The 18,227-nt window shown below is 38.6% G+C and overlaps 1 protein-coding gene across 2 annotated transcripts in view; it reads left to right on the forward strand.

Moving 5' to 3' along the window:
* SUPT3H (SPT3 homolog, SAGA and STAGA complex component) overlaps positions 1-18,227 on the forward strand; it is a 254,945-nt gene that overhangs the window by 108,931 nt on the left and 127,787 nt on the right. For both annotated transcript variants that reach the window (XM_071447257.1, XM_071447268.1), the window contains exon 3: positions 17,936-18,020. In XM_071447257.1, the coding sequence (XP_071303358.1) occupies positions 17,936-18,020 (85 nt within the window). The remainder of the gene's footprint in view (positions 1-17,935; positions 18,021-18,227) is intronic.

An 18,227-nucleotide genomic window follows, 5' to 3' on the forward strand; every position in this document is an offset into this window, starting at 1 on the left:
GGAATCCAGGATTCAGTTCTGGGCTCCTTGTGACAAGACAGACATTGAGGGTGTGTCCAGGGAAGGCATTGGAGCTGGGGAAGGGTCTGGAGCACAGGTCTGATGAAGAGCACCTGAGGGAGCTGGGAAAAAGGCTCAGCCTGGAGAAAAGGAGGCTTAAAGAACTTCTTTCTCTCTGCAACTCCCTGTGAAAGGAGGTTGGAGTCAGGTGGGAGTAATCTCTTCTCCCATGTGAGTAATAGAACAAGAAGAAATGACCTCAACTTGTGTTGGGGGAGGTTTAGATTGGATCTTAGGGAAAAAATTCTTTACAGAAATGGTTGTTGAACATTGCAACAGGCTGCCCAGGCCAGTGATTGAATCACCATCCCTGGGGTGTTTAAAAGATATGTAGATGTGGCACTTGGGGACACGGTTTAGTGGTGGGCTTGGCAGTGTTGGGTTAATGGTTGGACTCAATCTTTCCACCCTAAATGATTTCATGGTTTTAAATGGTGTCAGCAGGAGGAGACCAGCAAACTTGGTATTACCATACAAATTTATGACATCAAACCATGGAGAGACTTCAGGGTTAAGAGAACTAACTCCTTGATAAGGAGGCTCCATTCAGGTGTAGGTGTTCACATAACTCTATTAGGCAGTTTCAGTGTAAGCCTCCATTGTAAAGATAAACCATGGCATTTTACAGTCTTCTGTCTTTGAGAAGCCCATAAAAGAATCATGGTTTTGTCAGTGCAGGGTGTGGGAGGTTGTCTGTTTCTGATAGTGTTAAACCTTGCAATGTTTGGCAGATATCTGTGTGTTTTTATAAGCACCCCATTTCCCTACAAAGCCTTTTGAGCTTCCCTTGCTTGATCAGCAGCTCAGTCAGACTCCTAGAAAACAAACCCTAAGTCTCCCATTCCATCCCCACCCAAACAGGAGCAGAAAACCTCCTGCTGTCATTTGGTGAAGAGTCTGCAATACCAGTAGCTCAAATCTTGACACTGCTTTGTGATAACATGAGCTCTGTAATGCTGCATAATGCACTTTTCCTTCACCCTCCTTTCTTGAGCTTCTATTTCCTTGGCTGGGCTTAGAGAAAAAGAGAAAGGATGCCAGGATTTGGCTGGAAAACTTGCTGATAGAAATCAGAAGCTGGAGAACTTGAGGAACTGTGTCTTTTTATTTTTCCTTTTATCCTGTAAGATATGATGTTCATTTACTCTTGTGCCTTCTGGTTCCAATTCATTTGAATACTTGCATCCAATGGAAGTTTAAGCAGATAGTTTTCTACAGAAGAGGAGGACCTACTTGTGTTATGTGGAGATCTTTCTGCTTCCATAAAAAAGATTTTGGGGGCTGTGGTTTACATACACAAGCCATTCACACTCATGCAGGAAGTTTTCTTGACTTTTGCTAACGACAGTAAAGTCAATGAAATTAGAGAATAAATGATTCGTTGTAAATATTTAGTGAACCGTGACTAAGCACCTTTTAATAGAAAGTGTCAGTGTTTTTTAGTTCCAGAGGGCTAGACTGTTTATGAATAGTTATATTTTATAAGGTACTTTGTCATGGCTTGTGAGATATTTACAGCAAATCTTTTTTTAGTAATTTTTTTTTTTCATTAAGAAAACTCATGAGAATTTCCTGAACATACAAAGCAGGCTCATGGTCGCACAGTATGTCCCTGAAAACAGCTTTCCATGCAGTTTGCATTTCCTTCTATCTTAATGGGCTGAGACTGGTGTTATTCCATACCTACCTTTGTAGATAATGCCTTTATGGGAAAGGAGAGGGAAAAAAAGAGAAAGAATTCTTCATGTACTTCTAAAATCATATTTATACTCCTTACTTTCCTTTAACTGTCTGGACAGATGCCAGAAAAAGTTCCTGCCAGTCAGGATATACATATACAAGTCAGTGGGGTTATTTTGAAAAGAAAGAAAAAGCACCCCACCTTATTATTTTTGTTGCTTAATTCTTAAGCATTATGGTCTGCTCCCTGTCAAAGTGATGGAAGAACACCAACCACTAGATGATGATTAAGCTTCTGGGGAAGAGAAGGGAGGAAAACCCTCATACATGGAAGTGATTTTCCATTCAGTTTCATGCAATTTTGTGTTTTATTCTGTCAGCCATTGATGAGCAAATTTAGTCTCTGTAAATCCTTCTTAAGCTGAGGTTTAGGAAGGTGCTCAGTTGCAAAGTCTTGGAAAGAGATTCAGAGAGACTGCTCTGCTGAAATCTTACAGACATCTAAAGCCAATAAGGGATTTGGTGTTTTCCAGGCATCAGGCAAAAGCTCTTGAGAATTGTAAAAAATACCCATTTTACTTGGGGGAGGTGAGAGATGCAAGGAGCCTGAACTCTGCTGCATTTCAAAGGGAGGCAAGGACACCTTTTAATACATAAAATCCCTGTCTCTAGCAACTATTTTCCTAAATAAGTCACTCATTCATAAGCATCATTGTTAGCAGAACTCAGAAGCTGAATAACTTTAATTTGTAACTTCTCAACATTTGATTTTTTTTTTTCCTTAAAGAAAATGTAAACTGTACTTGCATGGTTAGGGACTGACTGCTCTCAGCTGGACCTTCATGAGCAAATTGAAGTCAGTGTAGTTTCATGGATACTTAAATAAGAATGAAAATTTTAAAAGTGTACAAAGAGACTTTTCTTTGTTCATCAGATGTTCACCATTTAATATAGTATTATTTAAATTGTCTCCAACTGATTTGATGAGTCTCTTTTGATTAGTCAAAGGCAAGATGAAAGTAAGTAAATATGAACTAAGGCAGTGGAGGCTAACAGGGTAATATATTTAAATACTAGAAACTTTTCCATTTTTTTTTTCAGAAATGAACATTCAAATAGCACAATTCTGCTAGGTCATGGCCAAATCTATTTTGGAAGACATTTTTCTGCTTTTTAGATTGGTGAATTAACTGCAGAAATCTGTACTTTACCTCCAGGTGCTGAAATTTTAAAGAAATGTATGAATTGCAAAACTCAAGGTCAGAAATGCCACATATTTTTAAAACTCATTTATACCTTGTTTGTTTCTTTTGTAAGGCTAAAAAGTGCAACTTGTTGGTTTGTTCTTTTCTCCTCAGTGATATTAATTAATGTGTCAGCAGAATTTTCTGAAAAAAGAACAATTAAATTGTTCACTTAAGTAGATGGAGAAATGGAGCTGTTGAGACCTCTTGGGTGGGTTTCCCCCACCTAAGAAGGACTTTGTGCTTCTCCTCCCATGCCCAGCTGAAGGACCACCTCTTCTCCCCCTGGCAGCCAAATACCACTTCTGCTGCCATCCCTGGTAACCACACTAATTGCTTACATGGAAAAGGAATATTAGGAAAATATTAAGTTAGGCTAAAAATACATCAAATATGATATAGCAGCTGGAAACAGGGAAAGCCAGCACCTTCCACTGGCCAGATCTCCACGGACCACCAGCAGAGTGCTCGTGGGGCTGCTGCAGCCATGGACCACATAACGTGTGCTGGAACATTCATATCAAATATTACCTCCTGCTTCTTACCTTGACCTCAGAAGACTTCCCCAGCAAGGGATAAACAATAAACTTACATAGTGCGCCCGAGAGACTCGGGCTCTAAATAAACTCTGTTTGATGCCACATTTCCGAGGAAGCAGAGCTTCCCCAGACCACACAGATCCCGACCACGAGCACCATCGCTGGGCTCCTGAGCAATGCCAAGCTGCAGCTCTGAGAAGCAACGACTGTGCCTTGATATAGAAGCACAGTCAGGGTGTTTTAAAGAGGAAAAATACCAGGGAATAGCTCAGTGCTCTGTGGCTGCCTCCTCTGTGGCACCTGGGATACCCTGGAATGCAGCTCGTGCTTTTGACTCTCTGAAAGTGAAAGGAGGGAAATGAGGGGTGCTCAGTAACTGCAGGATGGAGACATTAATTGCTCCCCTGTAACAGATTGTTCTGATACCAAAGATTGTATTTTCTGTTGCCTCTGTAGTGTCTGATTCAGTGAAACCCCAGGTTCTCTTGGAGAATTTGTTCTTCCCCTAAATCCAGTCACTGCTTCCTTGGCTCCTAAGGAAGAAGAGGAAGGGGGAGATGGGATGCTGAACATATTTCCTTGAGGATGTCAACATCTCACTTTTGTCCATAGAGATTAATTCTTGTTTTGGAAGTTTGGTTCTTTTTAAAAGTTGCTTGATACTGAGCATTTGTGGGTTTGTTTAGGATGCTGTATTTAATATTTTCAGAAATTTTGTCTTCTGCAGTCACAGAAATGTGCAATAAGTAATTAAAAGTGTTACTCTGAAAGACTTTTGGACTGTGGTATGGGTTTTTAAAAAAACTTTCTTAGCCTGGTTTGCCTGTTTTTTATAAATAAGGGATTTAGAATTTTACCTGTTATCATTTCACTTTGTGTTTTGCAGATACAGATAAGAAAGCAAAATACAGTATCTGTGGTAATGATTTACTTTAACTCGTGTACTGGGCATATTGCTGGGTGAACTGTATATTAAAAAACAAAGCAAAAAAATCCAAACAAAAAGCCCAAGCTTTTTAAATGCCTATATTTGATTGCTGATTTTGCCTTTTTTCAGCAGCCTGGAATTCTTAACTTAATAATTTGTGTATTAATATTAATTCAATCCACCTGTGATGTTATAGTAAATTTTCTCCAGATTTTCTGTTATTTAAGTCTAACTGCTTGTCAATAAACACCAAGTCGTGCTTTTTTCATGTGAATGAGCACACATCATGTTTGTCTTTCTAGTTGAGAAAGCTCAGAAAATACTGTTTTTCAAAAGGCAAACTTAAATATACACCAACTTGTGCTTTACATTGACCCCTTTTAAACTACTATCAATAAAGTGAAATAATTACCTGTGAATTTCTTCCCTGGGACATTCCTTTGAGCCATGATTATTCCCCTTTCTTGTCTTTTATTCTTGACTCATGTCAAACTGGGACTATAACTTCACATCCTTCTTTTTAGTGTTATTTTATTATTATTAAATTGTATTATTATTAAATAAGGTATTAAATGAAATGTATTAAAATATATTATTCTTAAGCAGTTAATATTTGGTACTTTCAGGTTTGCTTCTTTACTTTATAAACAAAATGCTTTTCATATATTTGAGCATGAAATTTTTTAGTGAAGATTGTGAAGTGCGCTTGCTTCAGTCCTAATTTGCTTATCCAAAAAATATTTCTAAAGCCCATATATTGTCATATTGTCATCTTCCCCTTCCTGCTTTCCACTGAGCCGTTTTCATAGAAAAAAAGAAAACTATTTATTTTGAGAAGCTCAAGAAAGTTGTTCCTTATGTTCTTTTGTTCATCCCTGCACTCAAAGTGATTATTTAATAATTTTAGTGCAAAATAGGGCAGTCAGTGCAGCCTATTGTGTCTGTGTTTGTCCCTTTCTTGAACCCATGGGGGGAACCTGGGGTGAAAGCAGAGAGGACAAACATCTGCGCTGTCCTTTGGACATAGGGGAAAAAAAGGTTCATCTATACCTTGTGTGTACATCTTTTGTCAGTATGCCCATTTGGGTTTGTATTTTGATTTTTTTTGTTTGGGGTTTTTTGTGGGTGGTGGTTTTTCTTTTGTGTTTTTTTTTTTTTTTTTTTTTTTTGGTTAATATCACATGCATTTATTTTAAAAATATATTGTGCCATTAAAAAATGAGAACAATAACTTGTGTTTTTAGTGAGACATTAGTTGTCTAAGTGATGATTTAGTGTCTTCTCAATCTAGCTGCTAGACAGCTCGTTTTGGACAAAATAAAAAACTAAAGTGTAATTAGTAGACACGGATGTGGTCATCTTCCAGAGTCCTTGCATTTGTTTTTGTAGCAAGTAGATCGAGACTCGGGTGACTGTAAAACATCAATATTTTATAAATCTCTTCTTTTCTCGTTCCAAAAATTCTGCCAAATTGTGCTTAAATGAAGTCTTTGGAGGAAAAAGCCTGTAAGAGTTCTTTACTATAAATACATTTTTGTGATTTTAAGAAGAATGGGGTATTTATAATGGATTGAGCCAGAGCTTCTCTGCTCTGTGTTATCTTTATAATGTTTGCCATAAAGTGCTTCCAGGCGACATCTTGACTTCTGTAATTTTTTTCTTCCTTTTCGTTGGTGCCTGGAACAGATTATTGTGGGTTATAACATTTTAAAACATCTAAGTAATCCATTTGAAAGCAGGAAAAAGAACACACCATTGATATGAAATTGCCCTGACTTTCCAGAAAAGATTTTATCAGAGAACTTCCAGTTTCTTACTCTAGGGAGAAGGTTGCATAGTTCGATTTCTGAAATAAAATACATTTTTAAAGCATTGTCCTATCCAGTAAAATTGATTTATCTTATGGTAGAATTTTACTCTCAGAAAAGTAAGATTATTGGTTTGTTCAGTACTTCCTGAAGTTAAATCTAAATTCCTGAAGTTAAACCTAAATAAAACACAACTATTTGAAAGAATTATTCTATATTTAAATTATTGTATCTCTTTTCTTCTTAGTGGATGCATTTTACCTGTGCCTAGTGGGGAAATAGTTTCTGGTTTTGAGTCACAGATTCAATTGTAACACAGAGTAGCCCCTGTAACAGCTCACAGTGGGTCTGATTTTGATAACTGAGGGGTTGTGGTGCTTCATAGCTGTAGAAGGCTCTGCCCCAAACTTGTTATCTGTAATTTAGAGCACAGATTTCCAAGCTAGGATCTCTGAATACTCTTGATCCAGAAGTTGTATTAAGTATTTTAAAGTGGTTTTGTTATTTACATAACAGATTTTTAAAACGTAAGTGTAGAATACTGTGACTATTAATACCATAGTTGGGTTTTAACAGTGTTCGTGAGAAATGCTGATATTTTTAAGCCTCTTCTGGTCTCAAAAATTTTCATATTTTTGAGATAGGTTATGTTTTTTGACACCTTTTTCTATTTCTCCTCATTATTACAGTGAGTACTGCAACAGTTCTCTCACACAAGTACTGCAAAAGTGAATAATGAAAATACAGGCTCCCTAAATACATGGATGGACTTTTCATAGCATTTTGTTTTACTATTAAAATTAAATTTAATTTGCTAATTTACTATTAAAATAACTCTAATTTGCAAAGCTTGATTTGTCAGTAGAGCACTTGTTACCCCCCTGGCAATGGGAGGCCTAGGGGGAAAACTTGCTTTTTCTGACATCGACCACAGTGGACAAGTTGCTTCCCTTCTCCAGGCACTGACTTCAGGAAGGGTAGTAAAATATGAAGACTGATGTTATAAAACATGTTACCATCTGATAAGGAAGTGTGTTTTTGAGAATTGGATATAATTATCATCATTCAACACCCACACATTTCATTCATAAAATCATGACATGAATTTTTAAAACAATGAAAAATGGCCGTGATGTTTTGGGGAATATAAAAAAGAAGAATATTGTTTCTCTAAAAATTAGCATAAAGCATTCATCCTCATTTATGTTTTGTATCTTGTGGATTAGTTTAAATTGTCTTGTGGTTTTAATCTAGATTTAAAATAGCAAGGGGTTTCCACATTTGGTTAACACTTATAATATATATATATACAGTGAAATTGTGTTTTGACTTCCTGCTCTCCTCATCACTTATATGCCCTGTCCTCTTGAGAGCAGGCTGAGAATTCATCTCCCTTGGCTTTGTTAAATTCCAGTTGTGTTTGGGTATTTTGTTGAGATGAACTTTTTCCTAGAGCAGAAGTGACTGATCATAGTCCAGTCTGCATGGTTGAGAAAGACAGTTGTCTCATTTGTTTCCTGAAAATCTGAAACCCTTTGTGAGTGAGCAAATGGAACATACTATGTTATACAACTGGAATAAATTATATATTTTTCCTTGGCCAGTCATAAGGACTTGTAAAATTAATTTAAGACACTTAACTGTTAGAGTTTGATATATTTTGATGAGTAAACAATGACACTGAAAAGGGCTCTTGCCACAGTTTTGCATTGGGACAAATCTGCAAATTTTCAGCAGTTAGAAAGTATTTACTATAATATAACAGAAAAAAACTCCAGAGGGTGAAGTCTATTGTTTTTCATTAATAACAGGACTTCTAAAGCCACCATGATGTGATTGTCCAAATTCAAGCATTTACTTATTTTACAAAATCACACTGCTCCTCAGCCAGTGGAAATTGTACATACCACAGTTTACAAAGAGTAACCAAGTGAGTTCAGTGAAGACCATATGTAGAAAGATTATTTTGCAGAGCTTTTAGCAAAACTTAGAAAATTAGGCTTGGATGGAATTTATCCATATTCACCCTGAAGCATAGTTACCTATAAATAGTCTGTTGAAAGTAGACCTCTATAGCATCTTGCATCAAAATTGGCAACATTTTGCATATTGACCACAGGGAAAGAAAAAGTACTTAAAAAACCTTTTACTCAAATGCATCTTCTAAGTTGTGTTTTTATATACACAAAATCATTTTTCATGTCTTAACAGTAGTCATAAAAGTTTAAGCACAGATAATCTTTCTGCACTTTGTGATTGAAATCAGACTTTAATTTACATATTTGCTCTTCCAAAGACATAATATACAGGATTCTGTTTTGATTTTATGTATGAAATTGCTTGTGAAGAGAAGTCATGGCAACTGGGGGAAGTTCATTCCTGAGGTGTGGAAAGAAGAAAATTCCATTTCTGTCCCCAAAATGAACAAGAAGGAGGATCTGAGAAATGACAGACCAGTCATCCTCACATTGACCCCTGGGCAGGTCATCCTAGAAATAATTTCTGAGCCTGTTAAGGATTCAAAAGTGATTTAGAGTTGTCAGATTTATGAAGGGAAAATCATCTGTGACCAACCCAACAGCCTTCTATGATGAAATAACAGTTCAGTGCATGAGGCGTGAGCAGGGAGTGCTGTTTGCCTTTACTTGAGCAAGGCTTTTGTCCTTCTCCTCTGTAAAAACATCTTGTGCAAGCTGATGGAATAGATGAAGGGGTGGGCAGAGGGCTGTGTTCATAGGGTTGGTACTGCAGTGTGAAGTCCCTCTGAAGGGCTGTTGCTTCTGATGATCCCAGGGGTTGATCCTGGCCTCAGCACTGTGTAATGTCTTCATTACTGACCTGGGTGATGGGACACGAGTGCAGCTGGGCTCAGCACTGTGTGGTATCTTCATTATTGATCTGGGTGATGGGATATGAGTGCACCCACAGCAGTTTGATGGGGATGCAAAACTAGGAGTGGCTGATGGACCCTGTCGTGGTGCTGTCATTCTCACCAGGCTGGAGAAATGTGCCAACAGGAGCCTCATGAAGTGCTATAAAGGGGAAGATTTCTCTCCACAAGCACCTGAAGAGGCTAGAGGCAGCAGTGAGAGTGGGCTGGTGGCAGCAGTGTGCTCTTGCACAGCACCCTGGGCTGCCTGAGGCAGGTGAGGGATGTGATTCTTCCTTTCTGCACTGGACAGACCCATCTGGATCTCTGGGGCCACTGCTGGACTTCCCAGTGCAGAGAGACATGGAAATACTGGAACAAGTCCAGTGAGGGGCCACTCATATGCTTAAGGGACTGGAGCATCCTCAAGAGAGGCTTGAGAGAGCTGGGTCAGTTCTTCCTGGAGAAGAGAAGGATCAGGGAAATCTTACCAATGTCTATAAATACCTGATGGGAGGGAGCATAGCAGACAAAGCCAGGCTTCCTTCAGTGGTGGCCAGTGACTGGACAGGAGCCACTGAGCACAGATTGAAATATGGGAGATTCCAGTTAAACATAAAGAAAACATTTTTTTACTGTGGAGGTGGCCAAGCATGTGGGAACCTTGTGCAGAGAGGTTGTGGAGTATCCATCACTGCAGAAGGTCAAAACTTGAGTGGATGCAGCCCTGAGGAAATTATTTGAGCAGGGGAATTGAACTGGCTGTCTCCACACATCCAACCTCATCTGGTCTGTAATTAATGGAGTAGAAGTGATGAAGTGGTATCTTCTTTTTCCCCCTTTTTCCCCCTCTTCTGGCCTGCAAGAGTGTGATTTTGCAGTCATGAAGATGAGTTTATTAAGGAAAAAATTGGTTAGATGTTTCTTACTGCCTACTTTATAGTGTATGTAAGGGAACATTAACAAAAGTTGCCCTTTCTAAAAGGAAAATGTAGGATGTTATTTTGTTTCTGCAAGTTATTTAAGCATTCAAAATCAGCCTAAGAATATAATTCAGGAGGTTCATGCTTAAAACACTTTGTTGAGTCAAAACAGAATGACCTCCCATGGAGCTGGGAGACTTCAGCATCTCTGAAATTTATCCCTGAGGATTTTGTGTTATTCTTGATTTATGGTGGCGTCACTGAGGGCAGGGTTTGTCTTTTTGTGAGAAGAATTGGACTTTTCATTTGGCAGGATGTTAGGCATTGTTAATCCTGCTGCCTGGCAGACCTCACCATTTAAAAACTCAGGGTGTCAACAAACTACTTCCATTTTCAGGTAAACAAAGTTGCTCTAACAAAGGTCTTGCCTTGTTTAGGTCTCAACTCAGGAGATCAATGATTCGTTTGGATGGTGCTTTCCATCCTGGTAATCAAGAACTATCTGCAGGGAACCATTAAGAGAACATTATAAAGTTTTCAATAAGCTCAAAATGATTATTCATCATGTAGTCTTTTATTGGTTTCAGAATTTTAATTATTATAAGCATCAATGAAGTTTTTTTCAGACTCCAAACACAGAGTTGCAATTGATGTACCATAATAGAATGGGGTTATATCTCTTTTTAAATTATTTTTATTTACATAATCAAGATCTTCTTTTGTGTACTTGTTTAGCATCACAAGACCCCTCCCCAGTTCTTGGCTAAGCTTAGTTTTTTGTGTCTCCTGCAGTGAAGATTTTCTTCCTTCTGTGATGGTTTCAGAGGGTTTTAATTCTTGTTTTCAGATGTTTTTCTTCTAATTTGTTCTAAATGTTCCTGTTCTAAATTTTATCCCTTTACGTGTCACTATGTACTTTTGAATAATTAAATGGTATTATGTAATGTTTCTTTTCTTGTTGTTTATGCTTTTCCAATATTTGCAGCCATCACCACAGCTTAATTTTAGAATGAAAAAGCCCCATTTTGTATTTGACATTTCAGCTTCTTCCTGTACTTACCTTTTTCATTGCCATACACATTTGAGGAAAAGTGTTTTCCTTTAGCTGAGTTTCTTGTAGTAATGATTCGATCATTTAATAATCAAATTCTTTGAATTAATATTATAGCATTTAAATAAGGCAGTAAGATGTCTCCACTTGTTGCATAAATAGGTGGTAATTAGTTTTTGCAAGTTCCTCTAGAATCTCTAGTCTTTGTAGAAGTAGGAAACTGGGGAGTTACTGCTGTTCACATCATCAGGGTGATGTTTGACTCTACATATCATACACTAAATCCTGGTAAAGAGCCATGCTCAGCATGTTGTGTGAAACCTCTGCATACTTGATTTCATTAATCCAAGCAGATGAATATATTAGCTATGAACTCTGATGGAATTATTACCTTTTCTTTCTAAAAGGGCTTTGGTGGAAGTTACCTGATAAGCAGACAAACATATAAATAGTGATATAAACTCTGGTGCCTTTTCAGGTAGTGCTGTAGACGTTGCTGGTTAGTTAGCATAACTCAGTGCTTTAGATTGTTCCCTTTTTTCTTTAGCTTAGACAATACAGTAAGCAAGATTATTTACTTTTTAAATTGATGTCTCAATAAGTTTACAGACAGTGTTAGGGGGGAATGAAGTGCACAAAACAACCTCACCTCTCTCTAATGTAACGTATCTTAACATAAAATGGAAATTATTTTGAGACTTCATTATTTATCTTTTTTTCCCCTATTGAAATCGTCCTTTTACTCAGGGAAGTTTCTTCCTCCTGGATTTTGTTCTTTCCTCTTCCACTCTCTGTACAGTGTGTCCTCCTGTGCATGTCTGATCAATTCTCTGGTTTGGCACCAGTCATCTCTTTCCTTTCAGTCTTTACTTCTGCCTAATTGGTTCAGCAGCAGCCATGGCAAAAAAAAGCAGAGGCAGGAGTTATCTTTAGATTTTGAGACTTTGAAAAAGGTACTATGCTAATGCTATTTTCTCTGGGTTGTCTGTTGCAATGACAGGCTCATTCTCATGCTCATCAGAGGAATCTCCTAATTTTCTGTCATCTAAGGGACCTGATCTCCACATTTTTATTTTTGTCTTCACAGTTGGCATCCTTCAAGATACTGTATTACTGATTTTCCAAAGCTTCTTTTTCCTGTTTTACAGTCATTTGCAGTTCTTATCCTTCAGGTGTTCAAATTGCTGGAAGTTTTCTGGACGTTTTTGTGCCCAGTACTGTAAAACTGATTTTCTTTGTCATGAACTGGCTGTCACATTTCCAATATTTCATATATTTCAGAAACACTTCCTTATAATATGGAAACATTTGTGAGAATTAATATGCTGCATATTCCAAGTGCATTCCCACCAAACAGCTGACAGAAGAGAAATTTGCTGTGTGTTCTTACAGTACTGAGGAGATGTGAGCCCACATATTACACAGTCCAAATGTATCTGGTAGCTGCTTTGTCCTATGTGATTTTATGGGATCCTTGCCTGGTTTTAGTTTTGATAACAGTGAATCAGCTGGTTCTGTACATGGTGAGCACTCACACCCTGGTCATTGCTAAATCCAGTAGTCTCAAGCTCAGTCATTGTGCTGGAGAACTCATTCCTCACCTGCAGAGACACACAAAGCAAGTGGGTCTCACAAGCAAACCCCACAGCCTCCCCAGCAGCTGCTGTGGACCTCCTGGTCCCTCCAGTAGCCAACTTACAAACCCTTTGGTCTCTCCAATATGCAGCCTAGATTTATGTCCAGATTGTTATGTGGATCCCAAACCTCTCATCCAGGTCATGGGCTACGCTCCCACATACACAGTGTGCACCCTCTCAGGTCACTGTGGCATGGCAGGCACATGGATCCCTGTGATCCACAGTCCCAGTCTGGTTGTAGGCAGGAGCAGGTAAATACCTCTGTGTTGAGGACAGAAGTATTTGCTTGCCCTATGGCAGTTTGGATCATGGAATCATGGATTTATTCAGCTTGGAAAACACCCTCTAGCATCATTGAGTCCAAAAATTAACCCAGCACTGCCAGCTCAGTCACTAAGCCATGTCCCTCAGAACCACTTCTACAAATCTTTTATGTCTCTCCAGGATTGGTGACTCCACCACTGCTCTGAGCAGCCTGTTCCAGTGCCTGATCAACCTTTCTGTGAAGAAAATTATTCTAATAGCCTTTCTAAACCTCCCCTGACACAGGTTGAGGCCATTTCCTCACATCCTGTCCCTTGTTATCTGGGAGAACAGACTGACTCCCTCCTGGCTGCATCCTCCTGTCAGGGCGTTGTAGAGGATGAGAAGGTCCCTCCTGAGCCTCCTTTTCTCCAGGCTGAGCCCCTTTCCCAGCTCCCTCAGCTGCTTCTCTTCAGACCTGTGCTCCAGACCTTGCCCCAGCTCGTTTGTCCTTCTCTGGACATGTTCAATGTCTTTCTTGTTGTGAGGGGCCCAGAACTGGACACAGCCCTTGAGGTGTGGCCTCACCAGTGCCCAGCACAGGGACAATCACTGCTCTGGTCCTGCTGCCCACACTGCTGCTGACAGAGGCCAGGTGCTATTGGCCTTCTTGCCCACCTGGGCACATGCTCATCCTTTATGTAGGAACAGAAAAGGAGAGTTAGAGATTTCTAGAAGAGGAGAAAAAAAGCAGCACATATTTCCCACCAGACTACCTGGCTGCTTTTATACTTTCTTTCCCTAGGCTGGATTCATCACATTTATTTGAGATGGTAAATTCTGAATGCGTTGGGGCAGACTTGTTATGGTGTGAACTCAGTAGAAACCCCAGTGAGGGAAATTGTTTATTCTAGCTCAGTGCACTCCCAGCCACCCTGGTTATAGTTCCTTTCTGGCCAGGACAGCTTTTCGGGGCTGTGGAGGACGGGAGGTTGCAGCAGCTCTCTGTCTCCACAGTCTACTCTCCTGGTGGTCTGGCCACCTGGAGAGCTCTGCATCAGGGGCTTTGAACCAAGCCTGTGCCTTGCCTGCCCCAATACCTTTCTCAGGCACTTAAACCCCTGAAAATGCAGCAAAAAGTACTTTATTTCTGTAGCTGCCTATTTTGAACTTCTTATAAATGTCAGTCCCTGCACCATGAGCAGCAGTGGGACCTTAGCATGTGCCAAGTATGAGCGTGTGTTTACACATAGTACCATGATACTTCATGTAGGCACTTAGTGGCTTGGAGATTTACCCTTTTGAAGAGCCTGGAAACATCATTACAGGAACTTAAATAAATTAGAAATAGAAGCTAAAAGTAAACAATAAAAGCGCTGCAGCAGTCTTTTCTTTCTCCATGCTACTATTTTAATCCTCCTGTGAAAATCTGAGTAAGTTGATCCCCCCCTTGTAAAAATGTTTCCTTAAAACAGACAAACCTTTGAAATAAGATCTTCTAAGAAGGCTTTGTTATTGTAGGACATGTCTAATGGGTTGATGCTTCTATTACCAGGACTGTCTTCCATAATACTTTGCTGCTTTGATGCCCTGCTAATGTTGTATTTTGATATATTTCCTCTTCAGTATTTACCTGTGGAGAAACAGCTCTTTTTTTATTTTCAACAGAATTTTTATGTGTTTCATAGGAAGACTTATTAATATGTCTAGTGAATGGAAGGTTCTTTAAAAGACTCTCATGAACCATAAAAGCAAAGCACATGTGAAATGAAATTCATAACTTATATTAAAGCATCAAGTTCAGCTTCACTTCCCAGAAGCAATGGCACCAAATTTGGGGGGCTTTTTTTTAAAGTGTTTTCTTTTAGTTCTTAAACTACTTTGTATTCTGCCACTTGGGAAAATCTGAGCCATCTGACTTGCAGTATAGTGTTTATTCTGCTGTGGAGAGGTACAATGCAAAAGTGAAGGGAAAAAAATGAAAGAGTTAAAGTAATAAGCTACTTGTGCATTTCTAAATATTATTACCTCTGGTAGCAGAAAGACATAAAAAAAAGGCTGTGTTTGGTATCTTAAAGAATGTTATCCTAAAAGCATGTTAGAATCAAGAACCATATCAAATGCTGTACAAATACAATTAACGAATAAAGAAGCTTTACTTTTATTTTAGTGTCTGAAAATCCTGGATCCATTGCAAAGGAAAAGGAAGCGGCTGTGGGTGGGTGTGATGGTTTTTACTTTTTGCTGAAACCACCATGCCAGTATCTTGTTTTCTCTGTGTGGGAAAGAAGCTGGCAGAAGTTACGTGGGAAAACAGTGAAGGCAAACTGAGATAGAAATAGATTTGGAAGGTAGAAAGGATGGAAGTGACAGAGGAAGAAAGTAGGTGCATCTGGAACTTGATTTTTTATTAAATCAAGAAGTACAGTTGACATTAACCTTTCTTCATGTCTCAGCATCTGTCTATCATAGAATCACAGGATGGTTTGGGTTGGAAAGGACCATAAAGATCATCTTGTTCCAAGCCCCTGCCATGGGCAGGGAAATCTTCCACTGTCCCAGGTTGTCCAAGATCTGTCCAAGCTGGCCTTGGACACTTCCAGGGATGGGGCAGCCACAGCTTCTCAGGGCAACCTGTGCCAGGGCCTCTCCACCCTCACAGGGAAGAATTTCCTCTTGGTACCTTTCTAAATCTATCCTCTTTCAGTTTGAAGCCATTGGCCCTTATCCTGAGATTTGATGTTTGCCTCCTTTTGGATCGATGTGCCTGCATCATGATTGCAACCCCCCTGCCCCTCCTGCTATTTGGGGAACTGTGAAATACTTGTGAGAGAGATTTCTGAATGCAGATGAGGAGGGCAGCTCAATGTAGAGGCAGCATCCTGCCTCAGAAACAGATTTTGGTTCTTGCACTTCGTTGTCTTTGGAAAAGAAACCCAAAGCCCTTTAATTTGTATATTTGGGGTGCTGAGTAAAACTGTGAATGTGAGAAATGTATGTCTAGGCTGATATTGTTGGACACCAGGTGTTTACTACTGTCTTGCATAGTTGATTTATTTTGTATTTGAAGCCTTAAAAAGAAACAATAATTATCTTTAAAAAATAGTCCAGCAGTTAAGAATGAACAGTATATTATATTTGTGATAACTCTTCTCTTTGGTTTTGTATGCCCTGTGGGATTAAAACCAACTGTTAATTGTCATTTTCATTTACTTACAAACCTTACTGTTAAAAAAAAAGAAAAAAAAAGAAAAATTTGAGCTTTATCCTGTGTGAGGACTTTTTTGGAATCTGGGATGGTTTCAATACTGTTAAATCTTCCAATCTACTATGGTAATAAATATTTCTCTTTGTATGCATTTCCTATATCATGTCCATGTATTTGCAGTTTATAAGATATTTAATAGTCTCTGGATGGATTGCAGTGCTGTCCTTATAGTCCTAGGAGGTGCCTGACATTCTAATCCATGTGCATGTGCAGCCCTGCATAATGGAGAAAAAAATTATTTGAGTTGTGCTCATTTTAGAAATGTACAACATATTATAAAACACTACTGTGTCTCTAGGATGCTGATAGTCCCAACAAGAGAGACAAAGGATAAGGGACAAATACAGAGAGTAATTTCCCCATGCTATGACCAGTGCTGTACACTGTTGGATTATGCTCAGATTTTGCCTGAGTAGCTCTTGTTGTGCTCTTACACATTTCAGGCTGAGATTTATTTATTTATTAGAATTTGGAATGCTGCTTGCAGAACACTGGAAATAATTTCATTATTAGATAAAGGAAAAGAACCCTATTAGAGGGTTCTTTAGTTGTTTATAGATAAAATAGTGTTTTACTATATTGCAAGGTAGACTAATACTTTTGTGAAGAATTAATTTATATATTCAGTTACCTATAAAGATTTGAGTCTTGCTTGTAAATAAAATTTCACTCTTTTTATCAGAATATATAGTGTTATTGTTGGCCTGTGCTATTTAATTTACAATGAGTATATTTTACTGTGCAAGTTTTTGTATTTTAAAAACTCAACTTTAGGAGGAGAGAAAGTGTTTTATTCTTAGAAATGTTCTGAGGAAATACTAAACAGCATAGGAGTTATCTTTCTCTAGAATGATGTAAGACTGGTGTTTCTTGGAGAGCAAGAAATAGCAGAAGTATAAGAAAAGTAGGAAGAAGAAAAAATTGCCTTGCAAAGTCCATTGTCACTATTCCTCATTTTATGTTCCTTGCTGGTCTCACCTTGCCTTTTGTTTGTGATATATAATCTCTTTATGATCTCCTGCCATTTCATGTTGCAGTGCCGCCTTTAGGAGTCTCACATACATTATTATGTATAAAATGTTTACCCTTCATTTGTTTCTTCCACATCTTAGCACCAGCATTTAGATTTGGGATAAAAAGCTGTTGGCATTTTACCTTTTCAAATTGTTATTTGGTAATTTTGTAAGTAAAGGGAGCTTCAAAATCAGAGGTAGTAGTGCACGTGCTGCAGTTTTGCTCGCTCTTTTCTCACAGAATTATAGAATTATAGAATTTGTTGTGTTGGAAAGGACATTAAAGATCATCAAGAGAAATGTGTGAAGAGAGGTTGTCAGTGGAGACTGAGGCAAAAATCTTGTCATCCATTGTTGCAGGTTTTCCAGTGTTGTTTATTGATGAGGGGTGTACAAAAATGTTCCTACAAACTGGATTTTTCCTGTTTCCTCAGTCTTTCAGTTTGTCTCCATACATGCTTTAGTGTACATCCTGCAGCTCTTTTGTTCCACTAATCCCACGACTTTGGTTTATAATCCTTGCACCAGGCTGAGTGATCCATTTCCATACATCCAGGTGTATTAACCTTATTGTTATTATTCATATTTTCTTCTTTTTATCTTTCAGGAGACCAATACTTCTTTTCTCTTTAACTAATTTCCATAACCTTGCAATAAACCTCTTTGTTTCAGGTTTTCCCTGGGAGATGCTCGCAGGCCTCTGCATGAAACTGCAATTCTGGTGGAAGACATTGTTCACACTCAGCTGATAAATTTGGTAAGAACATAACTGGCAAAATAGCCTGCACTCTAAAAATCCTTCAATCCACATGATGTTTTTGTGATCTAATGGCTAATAAGAGCTTGTCCAGAGTTTAGGAACAAATAAAACACAGAAACTGAGGGTGATGCTCTGGTCTCAGTGATCTATAGAACCAGACATGCAACACCACCTGACCCTGGGAAGAAAGCTGATGGATTTTTT

Source organism: Agelaius tricolor, unplaced genomic scaffold, assembly GCF_023055355.1.
Source record: "Agelaius tricolor isolate 1412-34295 unplaced genomic scaffold, bAgeTri1.0.p SCAF_1, whole genome shotgun sequence".
Classification (NCBI taxonomy): Eukaryota; Metazoa; Chordata; class Aves; order Passeriformes; family Icteridae; genus Agelaius; species Agelaius tricolor.